A 25,055-nucleotide genomic window follows, 5' to 3' on the forward strand; every position below is an offset into this window, starting at 1 on the left:
TCAACTTCATCCCAACCATATTTACACTAATTGGTACTCCATCATCTACTCCATTTTTCATACATTTTTCTTTTTTTAACATAACTTTAAGTTTAAATCTAGTAGCAACTATTTCTTCATCATCATTACCGCTCAAATACTAAATTTGTATAAAGTAAGTATGATCTTTTCTTTTATTGCTATTTTTATCACTTGCATTTTTAACTTGTACCCCAACTACATCTTCATTTTCTACTATTGCTGTCTTAACTATATCTTTATTTCCTATCCCTTCATTCCTTATTGTCTCAGTTACATCTTGATTTTCTACCCCTTCATTCCCTATTACTTTAGCTACATTTTTCACTTCTTGTCCTGTTAAGAGCTCAAAAGCTAAAATAACTTCAGCTACGCCATATATTATATACACATCAACTATACCATGATATTTCATATATCTAATCATATCAAGAATGCTTCTATCATCATTACTATTTCTATCACCATTACTATTTGTATAAAGTAAGTATGATTTTTTCCTTTATTGCTATTTCTATCACTTGCATTTTTAACTTATACCCCAACTACATCTTCATTTTCTATTATTGCTGTCTCAACTATATCTTTATTTTCTATCCCTTCATTCCTTATTGTCTCAGTTACATCTTGATTTTCTACCCCTTCATTCCCTATTACTTTAGCTATATTTTTCACTTCTTGTCCTGTTAAGAGCTCAAGAGCTAAAACAACTTCATCTATGCCATGTACTATATACACATCAACTATACCATAATATATCATATATCTAATCATATCAAGAGTGTTTCTATCATCATTACTACCATTAACCCATCAGCTAGTGTGTTTCTAGTTTTCAAATACAATATTTAACTAATATTCATATAGCCAGCCTCATTACAAATGCCTAATAACTCAAAGTAAAATATCTTATCAAAATCAACTATCAAGTCTTCTACTATCTCATTTGCATACATAAGATTAAGACTATCACCAATAAATGTCCTAGTATAACAAAATCGTAGAATACAATAATCAAAACACATAATGTAGAAGTAAGAAAAATTAATTCTGTCACTATATAATTTATTTACTATATAATATAATACTCATTCATCCTATTCATATTAAAATGAATATTATATCATTCAAATGAAGAATAATAGAAATTCAAGTAATGAAGAACAATAGAACCACAAAATGCCTAACCATAAAGAACAACAAAACCACAAAATGCCCAAATATTGTCGATAGAAATAAAATTAACGATTGAAGCAAAAAAGAGATTTAGGGTTAACAACAAACCCTAAACCTAAATGTTGTCTAGGTGATTTAGGATAGAGTAGATTTGCTTTGCGTGATTTTGGTTTTTTTATCGAATACTCAAAAATAATAACTAAATCAATATTAAAGTGCCAAATCAGCTGAATTTTAATCTTTTTAGTGTACTTATGGTACGTATCTTTCACAGCCAAGTTTTTGTTAAAAAAAATCCTACATTGTTATAAATTAATAATATTTAATCTTTATTTGTATGAATTAAAATGTTTAATCCTGAATTGAATAATCATTAAAATATTTAATTCCAAATTAAGCATTTAGTCTTATCTTAACAATAAGTTGACTTTATAAAAGACCAATTATTGATTTAATAAATGTTAGTTGAATTTAGTAACAAAATCCTAGGATTAAGTTTCCCTTAAAAAAAAAAACTCTTATCACTTGTTAGGTTAACCCTAGTCCCAAATTAACATGGATAGTTATTGACTTGCCAAATCAAAAGCTATTATAAGCTAAATCTTAGAACTTTAATATTACACTTTAGATAAATGGATATTATTGTAGACACCTATTTTGTTTGAAAATATTTTTTTGAAATTAAGTTTCAACCGTAATTGAGAGATTTTTTAGATTTAATTATATAATCAATTCACATTACATTGATAAGAAAGATTTTAAGATTTGATTTCAGAATCAATTCTCATTAAAATGGAAATAAAATAAAATTATAGATTTAAAGAGAATTGATTCAGCATGAATTCCTATATAAATTTGTGATCAAAGCAAATAGAGGATTCAGAAAAACGATTATGTAGAAACTCTTAAGAGAAAAAGAAAGAAATTTATTTAACAACCAAGAGGTTTTAAGTTCTAGATTTGATTTGTTTAGATTTTTCAGAATTGGGATTTGGTGTTTTCGGGTTTGAATTTCTATAGGATTTTGCATTCTAAAGATTCCTAAGTTTAGCTTTCTAAACAATTTATTGAGTTTCTGAAAATTCTCTATCAACTTTGGGGATTTATTCGTTAATTTTTGAAAATCAGTTAGAGATAAGACAGAAGAATAAACATTTTAGAAAGAGAGACATACTTAAACACTTCTGAAGAAAAACTAGAAATTTAAAGCATTTAAATCTGTGTGTTTTACCATGCACAACCCGATCTGATCGCAGGTATTCTCTTTCTTTTTTTCACTTCATTTTTTGTTTTGATTCTATTTTTCTTATTTTGTTTATTTTAATTTACTTTTATTATTTCTTATTTTAAATTGAAAAAAAATACATTACTTATTATTATGATTTTTTGTACTTATTTATAAAATAAATAAAAAAACCTTTTTCAAATAAGTTTAAAAGAATAAATAAAAAAATCTTTTTTTTAAATAAAAATTCTTACAAAATAAATTCATGAATTCTACCAAACTATTGGAGAATTTTCATGGATTTAATTTTTAAAATGGAATCCACCAAACTATTGAAAAATTTCATAAATCATTTTTTAAAAAAATAAAAAAATAAAAAAAATAATTTTTATCCTCTAAACTATTGGAGGATTATTTCATAAATTAAGTCTTATAAAACTATTGAGAAATTTAATGAAATTCTTAAAAATTTTTACAAATATTTTGGTAATAAAATCTCACTAAACTATTAGGAGATCTACTTCAAAGTAAGTCCTACCAAACTATTGAAAGCTTTACTAATTTTTTTGAATAAAATATTATAATAAATCTGATGATAGAGCCTTTTCATAGCGGAACACTAGTCTCTATTAATACTTCGGGGGTGAGAAAATTATCTTAAATTGTTACCAAACTATTGGGACAAATTTAAGATTAATTTTCAATACTAAATATTTTCGTAAAACATAAACATTTTTTAGGCTTGAATAATTTGAAATCAAACTGGTACTATCCTATGGATGGGTGTTGTGGGGGTGCTATAACCTTTTCTACATATAACTGTACTTTCGAACCTAAAATTTGATTTTTTGGATTAGAATTTACTTTAGGTAGTCAATCACACATAAACAAAAAAGATTGATAATAACTCTTTTGATCCATGTCTAGCAGTAGATTTACAGATTTATACGTTATGACAATTATTATTAAACTTTGATTAGAATGATTTGTTTTAAATAATTAAAAATTAAGGTAGTATTTGGTTTCATAAATTAAGCTTTTTTAAAAAAAACAAATAAAAAATATGAATGAAAATATGTTTAATAATTGAAAATGAAAACAAAATTTTAAAAGACAAAAGTAAAAATGAGTTGAAATATGAAAAAAATGTTTTCAATTATGAAAATAAGGATTTATTTTACTTTTTTCTTTATGTTTTATAAATTATCATATTGAACCATTTTTAATGTCATTAATTCATAAATATGTGATATATTTATACTTAGATGCCATTAATAGTAATATTATTAATTTTTTTCTTTATTTTACATTTTTAAAAAATAATTTTTATTTTTTTTACCAAATACATTTTCTAGAAAACAAAAAATAGAAAATAAAAACTAGTTTTAAGAAAATGAAAATAAAAAATAAAAATAAAAAATAATATCTTAAACCAGAGCCTAAGTATCAATCAAGAAGCATAAGTTCATGTTGAATCAACATCAAATTTCAAAGATATGTTTGTGTTGGATAGTGACTTAAACCCATAAAAGATTTGATTGAGATTTTTCAAAATTGGCTAGATATTGCTTAATGGAGAAAAAGATTTATAAGAGAAGAATTCTAAGAGGAAAGAAATTCTTGATAAGTAAATTAGTAGACTTACAAATAGTGGAAATCTTTACAAGGTTAGGCAAGAGAGAAATGTGTAAGAGAGTTATTAGGTACTTTTGGGTAGACACATCATAGAATTAAAGGAGATTGAAAAGATCTTTACGGGTATGTATGTTTAATTAGACTAGATAAGAATAAGTGGGATCCACACAAGTATAGTAAGTCATATGGGTATCTTTTTATTTAGATTGAGAATACTCTATAAACTAGAAGAGAATAAATGGGTACATAGATATTGATTGTAAGTGTTGATTTTTTTTATATGTTTGTAATTCTTTACAATTAGTGAATTTTTTTTTATCCGTAAATATAGTCTAATTGGGTTGAACTACATTAAATTACTATTTATTATGTAGTTGATTGATTGTTTGATTATGCTTCTATTAACTTGATTGTTTAATTGATTAAAATTTTTTTTATCTAACAACTGATATCAAAACTATATTTAAAACTTGCAAATAGGATTTCAAATAGTTTGTTGAGTTAAAGGTCTTGTAATTACTTCAATTGCAAGACTATCAAATTCTTTTCAAAGAAAATAACAATATTATGTGTGTTAAACCTTTTAAACACACATCCTTTGAAAAGCTGCATCATACGCAATGTAATGAAAAGCTTTGAAGATTTTAAGTTCTATTTTTTCCTAGAAAGATGAAAGGTTTAAGAGAATAACTTATGTTCACATAACTTTATGGATAGAATCCTTCAAATGAATTATAGCTTATGAGGATAAATCTTGAAATGGACTAAACAATATGTATGGATGAGAGAGCAAAAGAACTCTCAGTATTATATTATAAAGCTTGCTTTAATTTAGTACAATGCATGGTAATAATTTTATTTTTATATTATTAATTTATTATATTAATATTTATATATACTAAAAATTATTTATAAATTTATTTAAACATCTATTTTGATAAAGATTTAAAAATATTTTAATTTAAGTTTAAGAGTCTTGAATATAGTTTATGTAATTTTCAATAAAAACCTATTTTATTTGTTGAGTAATAAGTAGTATAAATATGTATGTTTTTATTAATAAAATTACTCAATATTTAAAATTTCATTTATGAGTTTTTATTAGTAAATTATCTAATAGTCTCTATTTTTTTTTCTTTTTTATACTTAACCTTTATTCAATATTTTAGTAATAATTAATATAGGTTATATATAAAAAAAATTAATATAAATTGGTGTTGGTGCCAAGCTCTGACCTAAGGGTATTCTTGAAAATGTAAAAAAGAAAGACAATTAGAGGCAAGGCAAAAAGTATTTTCTATGTTTGTACTCCGACACATAAGTCAATAAAGATTATGTCAGCAAAAAAGTAAGAAAAAGAGAGAGAAGTGATAGGATGAACTTGCCTTCATGATGCCTAAGTCATTATTTTTATAGGTAAGTTGAGGGGGACCATAAAAGGATAATTAAGACAAGGTTGAGCTGAGTTAGCATTAATCATGTTAGGCCATCAAGTTGGCACAAATGACAAAGATACCTCCAGTTGTCTGCTGAAGGCTTTGAGAGGGAAAAAAACCATTATAACCTTTTGACCATCAAATGCTTCTAACACTCTGTCCCCCCATTAGGTAGTCTGAGTATCAAATCATCAAATTTATTATCGACGTCCTAATATGGGACAAATTGAAAAAAGAAATAGATTGACAGCTTGGTTCATCAAAGGCCGACATTGCAGGGAAAGTTTAATTTTGGATGATGACTAGCTTTAAGTCACAGTTTAACCTGTCGATTATCGAATCTTGCGCTTGTGTTCTGGATTAAGTACATAATTGGTTTAAAGGTTGTCGAGTACATAATTGGTTTAAAAGTTATCGAAGTGATAATTGTTAGGGTTAATTTGAGATTATCTTTTTTTATCGAGGTGAGCTCTTTTGATCAATTGAGCTCTTTTGGTCAAGCTAATCACTTTTGGTTGATGTGGCCTAGCCAAGCCTTTATGAAGGTAATTTACGAGGATGAACTCTTTAACCGAGGTAGTCGAGATGAGCTTTTTTTACCAAAGTGGCTGAGATGAGCTCTTTTTGCAAAGTTGAGCTCTTTTGGCCAAGCTAATCACTTTGGTTGAGATGGCCCAGTCAAGCCTTTATGTAGACAATTTATCGAGATGAGCTCTTTTGATTGAGGTAAGCCTGAGCTCTTTTGACCGAGGTAAGCCCAAGCTTTTTGATCAAGCTGTTTTGTCGAATTAGACATTTATGAAGGCATTTTGTATATCCAAAGTCTTTTATCCAAGTTGAGTCTGAGCTTTTTAGCCTAGCTATTTTATCGAATTGAGCCTTTATAAAGCATTTTATAGATCTAAGCTCTTTTGATGAGCTGAGTCCGAGCTCTTTGGCTAAGCTATTTTATCGGTATTTTGTAGATCCAAGCTCTTTTGACCGAACTAAATTTGAGCTCTTTAGTTAAGCTATTTTCTCTAATTAGACCTTTATGAAGGCATTTTGTAGATTCAAAATTTTTTTTCTCAAGTTAGTATGAGCTCTTTAATGGCGCTGTTTTGTCGAATTGAGCCTTTATGAAAATATTTTGTACATCCGATATCCTTTGACCTAGCTGAGTTCAAGTTTTTTTATCAAGTTATTTTGTCGAATTGACCCTTTATGAATGTAGATTCGAACTCTCTTGGTTAAGCTGAGTTCAAGCTCTTTGATAGAGCTTGGTTATCAAATTTGGCCTTTATGAAGGCATTTTATAAATTTGAGCTCTTTTGATCGAGCTGAGTATAAGCTCTTTGATCGAGTTGTTTTGTTAAATTAGGCCATTATGAAGGCATTTTTTAGATCTAAGCTCTTTTGGCCAAGTTGAGTCCGAGCTCTTTAACTAAGCTATTTTGTCAAGTTGGGCTTTTTTGAGGGCATTTTATAGATCCGAGGTCTTTTAACTGAGCTAAGTTCGAGCTCTTTGGTCAAGCTATTTTGTCGAATTAGGCCTTCATGAAGGCATTTTGTAGACCCAAGCTCTTTGACCGAGATATTTTGTTAAATTGGGCTTTTATGAAAGTATTTTGTAGATCTAAGCTCTTTTGGCTAAGTTTTTTCTCTTTCCTCTAAGATTTTTTTTCCTAATGGCATTGTTTTGTGCTCGGCTAATACGAGAGTCCCTACTTAGCAAGTCAATTGTTGGCGCCAAGCTTCGACTTGAAGGTATTCCTATGAATCTAAAAGAGAATTATGGTTAGAGGCAAAGGTAGGGGTGTTCCCTACGTCTGCACTTCGACACACAAGTCAATAAAGATCAAATCGTCAAGAAAATAAGAAGGAATAAGGAAGAGAATGAGATGAACCTACCTTCATGATGCCTGAATCATCATATTTATAGGTAAACTGAGTTCTAAAAAAAAGTTCATTATTCACTCACCTAACAAAATAGTTATTTTAAGCATTTTATATATGGTTATTTTTAATCAAAAAATAAATAAATTATTCACAAATCATATTGTTTCATTAATGTTGTTTGATGTAATTGCTTAGCTGGTTTGTCCGTAGTGGTTGTTGTAACGATTTTGGGACCGTCAGACGTAAAAAGTATTTTAAAATTGAGAGAAATAAAAGGAGGAGTCGTCACCAATCTTTGTTAGGGTGTGATTGGTCACCCAAAAGTTTTATCTTTCTAATAAAGCTATAAAAAAAGAGTTTAAAGTTTATCAAAAAGATAAATTTTGGTCTACGAAAAACCAGGTTGGGTTCAGGAATCGATTACGTGTGGGGAATGATTAGCACCCCTACAACGCCCATAAATTAGTGCCATTTAATTATGCACTATTTTCGTTGTTGGATAAAAATGGTTTTAATTTGAAATTTAACACTAATTACCTTTATTTTAAAAAATATTTTTGCTAAAATTTTTATTTTATTTAGAAATATTGAGAAAATCTTTAAGTTAAAGAATTATCTTAAAATTTTTCAACATCTAGGCAGAATTTAAAATAACTCTTTTCGCTTAAAATTTAACACAACAATCCTTAAAATGAAATAACAATATTTATAGAAGATAAATGTTAGTGACTCTCCAACATCTAGGCAGAGTACCAAAAATTATTTTCTTCGGAATGTTATTTTTATTTTATTTTATAATATCACAATTTTTTAAAAAGTATTATTTATTTTTTAATTATAAAATATTTTATCATCAAATAGTAAATAAAAATTAAAGATAGAATAGTGCAAATAAATACTGATAATAACATGCTAAGGTATGTATGCTAATGAATGTTATGCAAAATAAGATAAAATATAAAAGTTTGATTCTTAAGTATAATAAAGCCACCCCGACTCTCCAACATCTAAGCAGAGCTTAGGTGCGACTGTTTATATTTAAGATCCCAATTTACTGTTATACTTTTTATTTATTAATCTTATTATTAATGCGAATTAAAAAATCGTGTGAAAAGACTTAACGAAATAAAATTTATTAAATACCCCATCATCTAGGTGGCATTCAGGAACAAATTACTTCAAATGAGATTTTCACACATGTCCTTAGGATTTACAAGATGTTTGGGTAAGGGCTTGAATAAAGGTTTTAAAGGTTAGAGTTTCAAGATTTTGAAGATTCGGATTTTAAGGGTTTTGATTTAAGTGGTTTTGAATTTTAGGGTCTAGATTTAAAGGTTGGGATTTTAGGGTTTTGGATTTTATGGGGTTTGGATTTAAGGGTTTAAAGGTTTTAGGGTTTCAGATTTTAAGGGGTTTGGATTTAAGAGATTTTGAATTTTAGGGGTTTTAGAATCCTAGGGTTTTGGTTTTAAAAAAAGGTTTCATTTTTAAGAAGATGCGAACATCTTTAAAAATCTCCAACATCTAGGTAAATTTTTGGAACAAGTTCGATTTTAATGATTTTTGAAAATTAATTAAAAATTTCTTATATATATATTTTATGAAAATTTATTAATAATAATTTTTCAACATCTAGACGGAATTATTTCTTTAAAAAAATATTTTTATTCCCTCTAATATCTAGGCAGGAAAAATAATAATAATAATAATAATTATTATTTTGAACATTTTTAATATATATTTTTAATCGTTTTCATTTTTATTATTATTAAAACAATGAGACATTTATTCTAACAAATTTAAAAATTTATCATGCAAGAATAAATAAAAAACTTAAAATAACAAAAATAATAATATAAAAAATTTAGAAAATTCAAAAAAAAAAAATTTTTACCTGAATTGGATCGATCAACGGTCCGGTCAACATTGGTCTGACCGGTCTGACGGTTCTGTGGTTTAATCAACAGTTCGGGCTAGCAGTTTACGGTTCGATCTAGGTCAAATCGGTTCAATTGGACTAGTCAGCAGCTGTTGAAAGAACGGATCAATGGGTCGGGTTGCACGAATCTCGGGTCAGATCTAGGTCAATGCACAGATCCTCTTTTGCCTAAAACGACATTGTTTTGCTCCTTAATCTTTTATATATAACTAAAAAAATTTTTTTTTGTTCATTCTGTTTTTGTTTCAGAAAAAAAACGGAGGAGAGTTTTGGGGAGAGCTCCAGAGCTCTCTCACCGTCCGGTCGCAAGACCGTCGTGCCGGCCGTCATCTGGGTCACCGTCTGCGGTTGCTGCCGACAGTCCTTGGTGATCGAAAAATATCAAAATACTCCCAGAAACGCTCTTTAATGCATTCTTTCTAGATCTGACCTTCTTTTTGTCGAAAACAGCCCCGATCAGCGTAGATCAGGCTTCAAAGTTTCTGTTTCCCTATTTTTCTTTATTTTTTGTTGTGAACAAAATTTGATATATCTTCCTTTTTGCAGGTAGCTTGGTGTTGGGTTCCTCCCTACGAGGAGGACTGTGTTTGTCCTTTTTTTGGTTTGTTCTTTTTTTTTTTGTATTCTGGCTTGAGTTTTTGTTTGGTTTTCTGATGGGTAGGAAGTTTTGTGGGAGGCTAGGACTTTGGGTATTCAAAAGCTTATTGAAAATGGGGCTGGGCAGATGAAGGGTCCGTTTTTCGTGTGTCCAAGAGAGCTTTCAGAAATGAGGGATCTGAGAGAGCCAAAGGGAAAGAGTTGGGGGTTTTTAAGGAGTTCAAAAAGGGAATAGGTGGTGGTTGTAGGGTGGCTGTAGGCTGGTGAGCGTGGGCAGCTAGTGGTGGCTACATGGTGACTGGTGCCAAGCATCAGCCACCCTGCTTTCTGTCGTTTTCTGTTTCTCTTTTTTTGTTTATTTTTGTTTATTTTTTTGTTTTTTTGTTTTTTTTATAAAATTAATAATTTTTTTTAAAAAATATATATTTATTATATTATTATTAATAGTAGACCCGGACAAAATCGGTGTCTACAGCTGCCCCTCTTTATACATTGCTGAGAATCAAGAATATGGCAAAGACAAAGACAACGATTTTATCCGAAAATAAATCATGGATTTTTTTTACAGGTCAGGTCAAGTGATAAAGAAAACGACATTGTGTGTTGAAAAATAAAGAATCGATTAAAGCAACACCGAAAGTCGAATAATAAAGAAAGTGATCGAGACGACACTGCGAGTCAAGAAATAACAAGATCAAGATTGAACTTGGATTGAATCACAAGTTAGAAACGAGGAGATCAGGATTAAACCACGAGTAAGAGAACTACTAAAGATCATGATTAAATCGTGAATCAGAGAATAAAGAGACCGGGATTAAACCACGAGTCAAAAAATAATAACAATCGAGATTAAACTACGATTTTAAATTAAAGAGATCGGGATTAAACCGCGAATCGAAAAATAAAAAGATTAGGATTAAACCATGAGTCAAAAGATAACAACAACAATCGAGATTAAACTGTGATTTTAAATTAAAGAAATCGGGATTGAACCGCGAATCGAAGAATAAAAAGATCGAGATTAAACCACGAGTTAGAAGATAACAATAACATCGAGATTAAACTACGATTTTAAATTAAAGAGATCGGGATTGAATCGTAAATCGAAGAATAAAAAGATCAGGATTAAACCACGAGTCAGAAGATAACAATAACAATCGAGATTAAACTGTGATTTTAAATTAAAGAGATCGAGATTGAATCGTAAATCGAAGAATAAAAAGATCGAAATTAAACCACGAGCCAGAATATAATAACAACAATCGAGATTAAACTGTGATTTTAAATTAAAAAGATCGAGATTGAATCACGAATTGAAGAATAAAAAGATCTGGATTAAACCACGAGTCAAAAAATAATAAAAATTAAGATTAAACTACGATTTTAAATTAAAGAGATCGAAATTGAACCACGAATCGAAGAATAAAAAGATGGGGATTAAACCACAAATCAGAAGATAACAACAATCAAGATTAAACTGCGATTTTAAATTAAAGAAATCGAGATTGAACCGCGAATCAGCGAATAAAAAGATCGAGATTAAACCGCGAGTCAAAGGATAACAACAATCGAGATTAAACTGTGACTTTGAATTAAAGAGATCAGGATTGAACCGTAAATCAGAGAATAAAAAAATGGGGATTAAACCACGAGTCAAAGATTAAATATGATTGGGACTAAACCGTAAGTCAAAAAATTAATGAAATGATCGGGATTAAACCATGAGTCAGAAGATAACAACAACAATCGAGATTAAACTATGATTTTAAATTAAAGAGATCGAGATTGAATCGTGAATCGGAGAATAAAAAGATCGAGATTAAACCGCGAGTCATAAAATGATGTTAACTTGGATTGAATGCAAGTTAGAAAGATAAAAGAGATTGGGATTAAATCGTAAGTCAGAGAAATAATAGAAATGATAGGGATTAAACTACGAGTCAAAGATTAAAGATGATTGGGACTAAACTACAAGTCAAAAAAACTATAGAAATTATCGAGATTAAATAACGAGTGAGAAAAATAAAAATGACTGGGATTAAATCACAAGTCAAGAAAGCTATAGCAATGATCGGGATTAAACCATGAGTCAAAGATTAACGACGACTAGGACTAAACCTCAAGTCAAAAAAATAAAGAATCGATCGGAAGAACATCGCAAATCGAATTTATGTTCGAAGGTCTTAGAAATCATGCCCGAAGGTCTTATAGAATCAACTGGGATAACACTACCAGTCAAAAAAAATAATGAATCAATCGGGATAACACCGCGAATCGAAATTATGCCCAAAAGTCTTAGAAATCATGCCCGAAGGTCTTATAGAATTTACTAGGATAACACTACAAGTCGAAAGATAAAGAATCAATCGGGATAACATCGTGAATCAAAATTATGCCCGGAGGTCTTACAGAATCATGTCCGGAGGTCTTATAGAATCGACTGAAAAATATCGCAAGTCGAAAGATAAGAAATCAATCAGGATAACACCGCGAATTGAAATTATGCCCGGAGGTCTTAGAAATCATGCCTGGAGGTCTGAGAAATCATGTCCAGAGGTCTTACAGAATCGACTGGGATAATACCATAAGTCAAAAGATAAAAAATCGATCGGGATAACACCACGAATCGAATTTATGCCTGGAGGTCTTACGAAATCATGTCCGAAAGTCTTGAAAGTTGTGCCTGGAGGTCTTAGAGATTATGCCCGAAAGTCTTACAAATTTCAAAATCTTTGAATGCTCCTCATAATCAAAGGTAATGAAACTTTAAAAATTTAAAAATCTTTTTAAACATGACTTTCGCCTAATCAGAGATTTTTGAGACTTTAAAGATCTTTTCTGATGAAGGTTTCCTCTAAACAGAGGCTTTGAAATCTTGATTGAAATTGGTTCCTCTTAAATAGAGGCTTTGAAATCTTGATTAAGAATGGTTCATCTTAAATAGAGACTTTAAAACTTTAAAAACATGCCCCTTTTCTTTTTTTTTTTTTTTGTTTTTAATACTTACAAAGTTGATAAATGCAAACATGATACAAATGTCTATTCTCATCAAATGATGCTAATGAAAATGTCAATGCAAATGTCAATGCCAACATAAGAATGCAAATGCTTGATACATTTGACTTTTTCATAATGCAAATGACAATGTCCTTTTCATGTAAATGCCCTTACAAACACCTTTTCTTAGGATGCAGATGCCATGATGCAAATGCAAATTCTTCTTATGGTGTGAATGCAAATGTCTTATACAAATGCCAATGCAAGTGATGCAAATACGAATATCTTTCTTGTGATGCAGATGCAAGCGATGCAAATGCAAAAACTTTTTTTACCTTTCTTTTTTTTTTGAAAAATTTTTGTTTAAATTTTCATTGTCTTATTTTCACTCAAAAAATGATCTCAGTATTATGTACAAAATGCTTAAATAATCTTAAAAATTTTCAAAAGTGATCAAAAAATTACCCCACATAAAGTATTTTTGTAATCGAATCAAAAAATTTAAAACTCAAGACTTTTGAATCTCTTGAAAATTGATGATTGCTATTTGAAAAGCTTATGGATGGAAGGGTAATTGACAATTCAACTCCTTTCACTGGTGGGCATATCTAATGGAAAGCTCGACAAAGGCTGCAAGGATTTTTCTTGGGCTCTAAAAAAGATAATTTTTTTTTTCAAAACACTTTTTTATTATTGAAAATGTGATACTTCAATGTGAGTCAAAACTAGCCATTACTTTCTAAACAAGATTTGGAAAGAGGACAAGGCTGGTTTTTTTTTGAAAGGTCTTTAATAGGTACTGATCTTTCAAAAGGTTTTGCATCAAGATTTTTTATTTCGGATAGAACTTTGAAACTTTGAAATTAATTTTGGGGCCCCAAAAATGACATTAACTCTAAACTGCCTTTTTAGGGTTTTCACCTTAGAGCTATTTTTCTATCAATGAAAAATTCAACAAGCATATACAAATTCAAGGACATTGCTTTTCAATCTAAGTGTCAACATTTAATCAAAATGGACTTTTCAACGTATGTAATGTAGGCCAAGGTTAACGGTTTTGAAAGAATGGATAACAAGCTCAAAATATGTTATTCAGGGTAATTAGGCCAAGGATCTTAATAAGCATTCTCTGACTTTCTTTCTTTGCCTTTTTTTTTTTAAAATTTGGCTTTAATTTCAGCAACTTTATTCACCCTTTTTTTTTGCCCTGAATTCTCATTTTCAAGGTACATATTTTCTCTTATTTTTCTCTTACTCGATTTGATTTTTTTTTTTTTTGAATTCTAATTGAAGCTTTAGATTCTTATCTCTAAGATTTTTTTGTTTTGCCTTAGAAATGCCTAACTTCATCTTTGGCTGTTTACTTTCTTGAATCTTAAGATTCCAATTGAAGTCTTGTTGACTTTTTACCTTAAACTTTCACCTTCGAAGGGCATGTTAGACACTTTCAATATCGGATACTTTTCTTGAAGTTAATCTTGAATATATCCTAATTTTGCCCCCTAATGTAGAAGATGATCTTTGGCTAGAGTTTATTTTAGAACAAAAAATTTAATAGGCTCAAATGGGTAGCAAATGGATAATTTTTATTTATGAGAAGGATAGAGAAATATGCCCATTCATCATTTCAAACATGATCACTTGGCTAGAAGAGCAAATCATTGAATATGTCCCTTTTGTTTGTTTTTTTTTCTCTTTTTTTTTTTACTTTTTTTGTTTTTTTTTGTTTTTTCATCTTTTTTTACTCAAGGTTCTAATGACAATCAAATCGTATAGGATCGATCGCATAGTTTAAAAAGGCTCTTTGAGCTCTAAAATTATTTTGGTATTTTCTTGATAAAAAGAAGAGAAAAGGTATAAAGGTATGAAATAAATTATCTTAGGCAAAAAGAGATTCTTTTTTTTCTTAGTGTGCCTTAAGACATGAAACAAATGTTATTTAAGAAAATAGCTCAAGCATTTTTATATCTATGGTCATAGCAAAAATTTGACACACATTGAATTATCAATTGAAAATTTGAAAGAGTATCTGATTTTTGAAATTCAAAATAAAATTTTAAAATTAATCTCTTTTGTTCTTTGTCCAAGAAAAGATTATCGGCCCTTTAAGGTATGAACTCAAACTCACATTCCCTAAAAGGTTGTGGTTGATGAGTCTAATCATTTGAGTGATTAAGGTCATGAAAGTATTTGAAAAGGTGTGAAAGTATTTGATGAGCTTTTTCCTAATATTAATAATCATTTTCCTTAAGAATCATTCTATCTTTATTGCAAAAAAAAACTTTTTTTCTTTTTTTTCTTTTTTTATTTTTTTTAAAATTGCTTATGTGGAACTTTTATTCAAACAAATGCATAAAGAAAAAATTTCATGAAAAATATCCAAAGTATTCAATTTTTCCAAAATAAGTTAGATAACTTCTAGAGACATAATGCACATGTCATACATATACAATAAAAAAAATCATCATATCCTGATTTTCAAAACACGAAACCTCCATTTTCATCTCAACTTCTCACATTTGACAACTGAATGGAGTCAACAACTTCTATTGTTCTATAACCTTCGGAGTCAAAATACCATTCTTGATAAGATCTTCAACCTTTTCTTTCAACTGTCTGTATTTTTCAGTTGAGTGGCTAATTATCCTCATATGGTAATCACACTTGTCATTAGGATCATAACTCCTTACTGATGGATTTGGTGTTATTTTTAAAAGCACATGAGTAAGATATCGACCTTCTATTAACAAAGGTAAAAGGTGAGAAATAGGGATGGATCATTTCTCTTGATCATTCCTTAGTCTCTTTTGATTCTTTATCGATCGGGTGGTGGGTTCAAATGTAGGAACAAGATCATGAATGACCATTTGAGGATGAAAATTTACTGAAAAGCCCAAATACTGGCTTGGTTGGCAAAGATATGGGTTTTGAGAGATATGGTTTATGATTAGGTGATGAGATTGATAAATAGGAAAATGATTGTACGGGATAAAACTATTAGGTAGATGCCCCTCCATTGTCACTGTTTGCACCTCTCTTTTGTTTTTTTATGTACTTTTTTCTTCAACATCTATCACCTCTTTTAACTTAATCCTGCCACTTTTGATTGTATTTTCTATAATTTCATCAGAAATCACCATGTCAAAAAAGTTTTTAGAGACATTTCCAATCATTTTTTCTCAAAAGTTGGATGAAGGCATATTCACAACCATTATTTTTTTTACAAGCTCCTTTAGACATCCAATTATTAAATGTGGACAAAGGCATCAATTCATAAAAATTTAGGCCAAAAAAAATTTTCATTCATTCTCAAAAGTACCAAGTTTACACATCATGAACCATTCTAGGGCTGAGGCCAAAAAGTGCTAAACCTATTCTTACTCCCTCTTGTTTCGCCTAAGAAATCCAAAAATAGTTGACTCTGATTATCAGAGAGGACAACCATTTGCTTTAAAAGCTTTTTATTCATCATCTTGGACAACTTTACTGTTACCTATAGTACTACTTGCTATCTCAGCATGGATCAGTGAAGGGTTTTCATGAATAACTGGCTTCATTTTTGCATCAAAACTCAGATATCCAACTTTTATCAATCCCTGCACCCGATGTTTCAAAGTTGTATAGTCTTTCAGAGAATGGCCCACAACACCAAAATGGTATTCACATTGGGCATTAGGGTTATACCATTTAGAAAAAAGTGGTTTACGATGTTCAGTAAGGATAGGGATAATGAGGTAGTTTCTTAAGAGCACCGAGTACAACTCTATGTAGGACATGGGTATTGGATCAATAGGGGCTTTTCTTTTAGTGTTACCAGAGTTTTTCTGTTCTATGGTTGGTTCGCTTTGCTAAAAAGGTGCTGGTATAATTGGTCTCTAGGTTAAAGATTAGGATGATAAAATGGTGATTGGATAGCATACTGAACAAATGATTATGAAATATGAGGTGGAAGACATGGATTCAAGTGTGGAATTTTTGAAGGTCGCATGATATTTGGGGGCCTAATCCTAGGTGCTTGAAAATGAGGTTGGAAGTAGTCATAAGAAAGATTTAGGTACAGGTTATGACTCAAAATAGTTAGTGATGGTTGGTTGAAGCCATGCGATTTTGGTTTGAAAATCAAACTTTTGAGCTTAGCCATATACTTGGCTAGTTCACCTATTCTTCTCTTGAGTTTGTCCAAACTTCGATCATTGTTTAAATCACCCAATGCCTTAGTTTGTTCTAGAAAAGTGCTAAGACTAACAGGAGCCGATTGATCTTGACTTGATGAAATCGAAAGTGACAATGATCCTTAAGGAGGAATAAACTCAATTCCACCACTACCTTTAACCATTTCTATCAATTGAGCAATTTGTCATTTCATCTCTCGAAGCTCAAGCCATAATTCCTCTTAATTCAACTCCAAAGAACTAATCTTTGCTTCCAATTGATCTCCCATTTTTGCCATTCTAATTTCTACCAAGACAGATATTTTATTTCGGGACTTAGACTAAAAATTCTAGACTGTTACCCTTATTGAATGAATATCACAAAAACAAAGAGACACAAAGTATGTTTATGAATACATGAATATGAGAATGTCACGAAATGCATATATATTTATGACAATGGATTTTTATATGTACAAAGACCTAAATAAAAATTTTCGTCAACCATGAATGTGTATGCAAAAAAAAAATGCAATGTATGCCTCATATGTATTCATGAATCTATATGTATGAAATGCGATGACATATTTACATGAATGGTGAGATTTATTCTTATGACTAATGCAACATACTTGTATGAAATGCACGGACTTACTGTATGTATGAGATATGTATGTATGAAATGCAATGCATGTGTTGTGCTGGCTTAATAAAGTAAACACTGCCTTAAGATACGTAACGAGATATAATGCATGCACTACTTATCAAGAAGTGCATGGGATGCATGTGCATGAAGTAAAATATGTGTGTTACCTATTGATATGGATGAGATGGAATGCACGTATTATCCTATTATAATGCGCATGGGATGAGATACATGTATGATGTATGAAATGCGAAAAATGAAATAAAATACGAAATTTTTTGTTTTGAGAAAGAAAAAAGAAAGAAATAAGGCTTGAAAATTAGTCTTTATTCGGTCAATAAATAGAGAATTTAAGAAAAATCCATAATCTTTGGAAATGTTCTTTTATCTTTTTTTTGTTTTTTTTTTTCAATGATTGACCTAAAATAAATACCACATATTCAAATATAATGCACACAATAAAAAAAAAGAAAAATAATAAAATAAAATAAAATAACTCAAGAATTCAAAACAAACAAGTAAGATAAATAATATAATAACCATACGACAAAATAATATAACGTATAATGTCCTAATTTTTGGTAATTTTCTAAAAAGGTGGCATGGCTCTATCCTAGGCAGGTTTCCTATGGCTCACGATATGCTGGGTTAGGATTTATATGTCTAAAGGTTCCCAGACTATTCCTCACATCATCGCCTACTATAGACTAGTAAGGTTCTTCGATCCTCGCCTATTATGGGTTATTAACGAAAAGGGTTCAATCTGAATGGAAGTGTTTTGCTAGCAAATACGAAGGTTATCACCTCACGAGAGCGTAGCTACTTCACTTCCTTCTAAAAAGGATGAAGTTCGGGTATATAGCTCATGCATGCGAATGAATATGCATAGTGTGTGCAAGGTAATGTATTAATCAAAATAACATGAATAAATCATAACCAAAAACAAAATCAAAATAAAGTAATAACTAACACATAATTTATTTTATTTATTAACATGGATGTTTTCAAAAAATAAAATAAAAGAAATTAAATTAAATATCAAATAAAATCAATTAAATCCAACCATTGTCAATAGCGCATAATTAAAATTTTGGCCTGACTCTCAAACAAATCCCCAGTGGAGTCGCCAAGCTGTCATAACGATTTTGAGACCGCCAGACATAAAAGGTATTTTAAAATCAAGAGAAATAAAAGGAGGAGTCATCACCAATCTTTGTTAAGGTGTAATTGGCCACTCAAAAGTTTATCTTTCTAATAAAACTATAAAAAGGGGTTTAAAGTTTATCAAAAAGATAAATTTTGGTCTACGAAAAATCAGGTTGGGTTTGGAGTCGGTTACATGTAGGGAAGGATTAGCACCCCCACAACGCCCATAAATTGGTACCATTTAATTATGCGCTATTTTCGGTGTTGGATAAAAATGGTTTTAATTTGAAATTTAACACTAATTTCCTTCATTCTAAAAAATATTTTTGCTAAAAGTTTTATTTAGAAATATTGAAAAAATCTTTAAGTTAAAGAATTATCTTAAAATTCTCCAACATCTAGGTAGAATTTAAAATAACTCTTTTCGCTTAAGATTTAACACAACAATCCTTAAAATGAAATAACAATCTTTATAGAAGATAAATGTTAATGACTCTCCAACATCTAGACAGAGTACCAAAAATTATTTCCTTCGAAACGTTATTTTTATTTTATTTTATAATATCATAATTCTTTTAAAGTATTATTTATTTTTTAATTATAAAATATTTTATCATCAAATAGTAAATAAAAATTAAAGATAGAATAGTGCAAATAAATACTGATAATAACGTGCTAACGTATGTATGCCAATGAATGTTATGCAAAATAAGATGCAATTTAAAAGTTGGATTCTTAAGTATAATGAAGCCACCTCGACTCACCAACATCTAGGCAGAGCTTAGGTGTGACTGTTTATATTTAAGATCCCAATTTACTGTTATACTTTTTATTTATTAATCTTATTATTAATGCGAACTAAGAAATCGTGTGAAAAGACTTAACGAAATAAAATTTCCTAAATACCCTGTCATCTAGGCGATATTCGAAAACAAATTACTTCAAATGAGATTTTCACACGTGTCCTTAAGATTTACAGGATGTTTGGGTAAGGGCTTGAATAAAGGTTTTAAAGGTTAGAGTTTCAAGATTTTGAAGATTCGAATTTTAAGGGTTTTGATTTAAGTGGTTTTGAATTTTGGAGTTTGGATTTAAAGGTTGAGATTTTAGGGTTTTGGATTTTATGGGGTTTGGATGTAAGGGTTTAAAGGTTTTAAGGTTTCGGATCTTATGGGGTTTGGATTTAAGGGATTTTGAATTTTAGGGTTTTTAGAATCCTAGGGTTTTGGTTTTAAAAAAAAGTTTCGTTTTTAAGAAAATGCGAACTTCTCTAAAAATCTCCAACATCTAGACGGATTTTTGGAGCAAATTTGATTTTAATGATTTTTGAAAATTAATTAAAATTTTCTTATGTATATATTTTTTATGAAATTTTATTAATAATAATTTTCCAACATCTAGGCGGAATTATTTCTTTAAAAAAATATTTTTTATTCCCTCCAACATCTAGCAGGGAAAATAATAATAATTATTATTATTATTATTTTTTTGAACATTTTTAATATATATTTTTAATCGTTTTCATTTTTATTATTATTAAAACAATGAGACATTTATTCTAACAAATTTAAAAATTTATCATGCAAGAATAAATAAAAAAACTTAAAATAACAAAAATAATAATATAAAAAAATTTTAGAAAATTCAAAAAAAAAATTTTTTTACCTGAACCGGACCGGTCAACGGTTCGGTTAACGCTGGTCTGGACTAGTCTGATCGGTTCTATGGTTCAGTCAACGATTTAGGCTAACGGTTTACTGTTCGATCCGGTCAAACCGGTTCAATTGGACCGATCAGCAGCTGTTGGAGGAACGGGTCCACGGGTCAGGTTGCACGGATCCCGGGTTGGATCTGGGTCAACGTGCAGATCCTCCTTGACCTAAAACAACGTCGTTTTGCTCCTTAGTCTTTTATATATAACTGAAAAAAAATTTTTGTTCATTCTGTTTTGTTTTAGAAAAAAAAAACGGGGGAGAGCTCCAGAGCTCTCTCACTGTCCAATAGCCAGACCGTCGTGCCATCCACTTTTTGGGTCACCGTCGGTGGTCGCTGCCGACGGTCTTTGGTGATCGAAAAATACCAAGCTACTCCCAGAAGCGCTCTTTAATGCACTATTCTTAGATCCGACCTTCTTTTTATCGAAAACATTGATCGAGGCTCAAAGTTTCTGTTTTTCCTTTTTTTTTGTTGTGAACAAAAACTGATATATCTTCCTTTTTGCAGGTAACTTGACGCTGGGTTCCTCCCTATGGGGAGGACTGTGTTTGTCCTTTTTTTGGTTTGTTCTATTTTTTTTGTATTCTGGATTGGGTTTTTGTTTGGTTTTATGATGGGTAGGAAGTTTTGTGGGAGGATAGGACTTTGGGTATTCAAAAGCTTGTTGAAAGGGAGGCTGGGCAGTAATGAAGGGTCCGCTCTTCGTGTGTCTGAGAAAGCTTTCGAAAAAGAAGGGTCCGAGAGAGCCAATGGGAAGAAGTTGGGGGGTTTTAAAGAATTCAAAAGGGGAACAGGTGATGGCTGTAGGGTGGCTGTAGGGTGGTTAACGTGGGCAACTAGTGGTGGCTGCAGGATGGTTGGTGCCAGGCATCAGTCGCCCTGCTTTCTATCGTTTTTTGTTTCTCTTTTTTTTTTTATTTGTTTTTATTAGTTTTTTATAAAATTAATAATTATTTTTAAAATATATTTTTTATTATTATTATTATTATTATTATTATTATTAATGGTAGACTCGGATAAAACCGATGTCTACAGTGGTATGGGGTGTTAATGTCTCCAACGACCAACATCTTCCACTGTTTCTCTCTTAAATATAAAAAAAATCGAATTCAATTTTTGAAAGCGTAGATGTTGGATTAAATAATAGTGGGTAAGTTTTTATACTAGTATTTTTTTTCCGAAATTAAATTTTTAAAGTTACGCACATACGTGGGGGGCGAGAAGTGGCTGAGCAATATGAATATGAGAAGTATCAGTCGGAGAGGATTGCTGCCTAGACAAAGACTCTAGTCTATAAAAGGGCACCGGCCAATGCAAATATGCATTGCACTGAAAAATACCTCTTCTTGAAAGCTAGATCTTGCTATAATCAAGAGATATCTTGGAGTGAAATAATGGCGTCATCGGTTCTGGCTGGTAAGCTTGAGACTGATGTAGAGATCAAGGCTTCTCCCCAACAGTTTCATGATATGTTCAGCAACAAACCGCACCATGTTCACCATACTTGCAACGACAAGATACAGGGATGTGATTTACATGAGGGTGATTGGGGGACCGTCGGTTCCATTGTCTGCTGGAGTTATGTGCATGGTATATCATTATAAACCAAAAAATCTTTCACTCTTTTGGCTTGATTTCTTTTCCTTTATTTATCTCAGTGTTATCTGCATCTTTTTCTAATTTTCTTTAACAATGAAAAAAAAATTAATACACATGTACTTGAGAGTAGAAAATTTTCTTTGAAATAACTAAAAATTTGTTTGTTCGGAATGGATAATACATAGATGGAAAGGCTAAAAAAGCAAAGGAGTTAGTTGAAGCGATAGACGCTGAGAAAAACTCCATCACTTTCAGAGTGCTTGAAGGAGATCTGATGAAGGAGTACAAGAGTTTTTCAATCACAATTCAAGCTTCACCCAAGAGCGGTGGTCAGGGAAGTATAGTGCACTGGACTTTGGAATACGAAAAGCTGCACGAAGGCATTTCACATCCAGAGACACTGCTCCAATTTGTAGTTGATGTCTCCAAAGGCATCGACTCTTACCTCACCCAAGCAAATTAATTTGAATCCCATGTTGAATTATGTGCTGTTACTACTGCTACTACTACTACTACTGGTACTGATCTAAGAATAAACTTGACAGCTTTCCTCTCAGTTCTAGTTTGAATATTTGTATATATGTTGGAATCGATCTGCTGTCAAGAGGGGAAACTTTGTATGTTCTCGTATGTTTGTTGTTTTGCGTATCGAATTGAATGTGTTTTGCGCTTCTATTTGTGTGATATATATGTATGATTTCATAATTTCTTATTTTCTTTCTACTTTTTTGTGCTATTTTTGGTTTTTCCCTGGGAGATAGTGTATTTGAGATTCGATGCTCCTTGATGTTTAAACAAAAAATTTAGAACCAAATTAAACTAATCTCCGTCCTAAAATTACTGTCTCTTATTGTTTTTTTTTAATTAAACTAACTTAACTTTTATTATTATTTTTAATAAAATTAAAATTTTAAAAATAAATTTTATAAAATTTGAATTTTAAAATTTAAATTTTAAATTTTCGAACTATATGTTTTAAAATATTAATTTACATAGTATTTTAAAAAATAAAGATCAAAATTAAGTTGCTTTAACTAAAAAAATCAATAAAAAACAAGTATTTTGAAACAGAGAGAACAATATAGAACCCTTGTTATTCTTTTCTTCTTAGTGTCTCTCGTCCGAAACAAAATAAAAAAATATCTTCAAAAATCGAAAATTTCAATAATGTATTATCTTTTTTTTTTATTAGCCTAAGAGTAGAAATAAAATCTCAATTCCACTGTAATTAGTTTGTGGGCTACTTTATGGGCCGTACACATGGACGAATCGTATGTATGCCTTGCGAAAATGATTTTAATAGTTCCTTTATATTGCAATTATTTTCTAATTTATAGTTCTAACTGGATAAGTCCATATTACTTTTAGACAAATTTTATCTTAATTAGAATGTCGGTGTCTATATACAGTTGCATAATGTGATCACGTATAGCTGTTTCTATTGATATTTGTATATTATATTTATATATTATATACAAAAGTGAATAAATTTTAAGCCGAGTTCAACCATGAGACCAAAATCATACCAGATGTCAGGATTTTAGAGGTACGATATAGTACTTAGTTTCACCGACTGGTGATCATTTTGATACTATTTGTGAAGACCCACTCCCAACCTGCTAGGTATTATTTGCTTTGATCCGAATGTCTCATGATTTTATCATACAAAATGTGACTTACAAGTTTTAGGTTTAAATCTCAACTTATATATTATATCATATTCACATATTCTTCCAATATGTGAATATTGGAAGTGTTACAATCTCTCCACCTTTAAAGCTTGATATTTATGTCAAGTTGAGTCAACTACAAGACCAAAATCACACCAAACGTTGAGATTTTAAAAGTAGTTCCCCACCGTATAACACTTAATGACTCCCACAATGTAGCACTTAGTTTTCGCTGACTGATCTCTCCAATACCATATGTGAAGACTTACATCTAACTTGCGAGGTATTATCCATTTTGATATGAAAGTTTTACAGTTTTATCCCATAAAAAGTACCTCACAAGTTTTAAGTTTAAGTCTCAATTTATATATCATACAATATCCACACATTCTTTCAATGTGAGATTAGAAGCGTTATAATAAGTTCCAGAAGGTAGTGAGAAGGTTAAAAGGATAGGCATTTGTTTATGTAATACCACGAAGAGCATGGAGAGCTTATATACATATGATCTAGGTGAAGAAACAGGAGACTCTACAACTCGGAATGATGCACAAAGGAGCAGCTAATAAGACAGATTAAAGATGTAGTAAGGCTAAGACTAATAGGAGTGAAGAATATGGCATTGGATCATGTAAATCAAATACTGTATGACAGATGGGAGTTGAGTAAAGATATGTTTGTATAGTACTTATTGGACACTATTGTGATTGCTTGTAGCAATTTTACTGCTTCTTCGATAATAAATACATTACTTTTCCCAAAAAAATTATTCAAATGTACTCCATGTAAAAGTATAAAATTGATTGAATTTTTAGTGTTTAATATATTTTTCAAATCATGTTATTTAATTTTGTAAAGAATTACATTTTTAAGTTTCTAAATACAAGAAAAAAGAAGCAAAATAACAATCAAATAGAGCTTTTTTTGAACCACCACATGAAGAGCTTTTTGTTACGAGTATATGGAAAGTGTATATTAATATACCTGCTAGTTTATTAAAACTATATTTTGAAAAATAAAATAAAATTCATGTTTTTTTTTTTTTCAGAAAAAGAAAGTTACTTGATGGATGAGTAGTTTTGTTTTGTTTTTTTTTTAATTAGTGTAAAAAAGTTTGTTTTAGTTTAAAAGATCGCTAGTTTTATATTAGTAAAACAAAAAATGTGTTTTTTTAAGTGAAAAGGCATATACATCTCAACTTTTATAATAGTATTGTAAATTCGTTT

The 25,055-nt window shown here is 30.1% G+C and overlaps 1 protein-coding gene across 1 annotated transcript; it reads left to right on the forward strand.

Annotated features, from left to right (window-relative positions):
* Window positions 1-21,743: 21,743 nt before the first annotated feature.
* On the forward strand, window positions 21,744-22,911 carry LOC111318058 (MLP-like protein 43). Its single transcript, XM_022920693.2, has 2 exons — window positions 21,744-22,150; window positions 22,345-22,911. The coding sequence occupies exons 1-2, from the start codon at window positions 21,880-21,882 to the stop codon at window positions 22,620-22,622; spliced, it is 549 nt and encodes a 182-aa protein (XP_022776428.1). The 5' UTR covers window positions 21,744-21,879; the 3' UTR covers window positions 22,623-22,911.
* Window positions 22,912-25,055: the final 2,144 nt, after the last annotated feature.

This window comes from Durio zibethinus, chromosome 2 (genome assembly GCF_047325235.1).
Source record: "Durio zibethinus cultivar Kanyao isolate XHJ-2024 chromosome 2, ASM4732523v1, whole genome shotgun sequence".
Classification (NCBI taxonomy): Eukaryota; Viridiplantae; Streptophyta; class Magnoliopsida; order Malvales; family Malvaceae; genus Durio; species Durio zibethinus.

What these genes read in the sequence shown, in the direction of transcription:
- LOC111318058 (XM_022920693.2), top strand. Translation starts at nt 21,880, where the DNA reads ATGCATTGCACTGAAAAATACCTCTTCTTGAAAGCTAGATCTTGCTAT. An exon ending in CTGCTGGAGTTATGTGCATG is followed by an intron (nt 22,151 to 22,344) that starts GTATATCATTAT and finishes GATAATACATAG; the next exon opens with ATGGAAAGGCTAAAAAAGCA.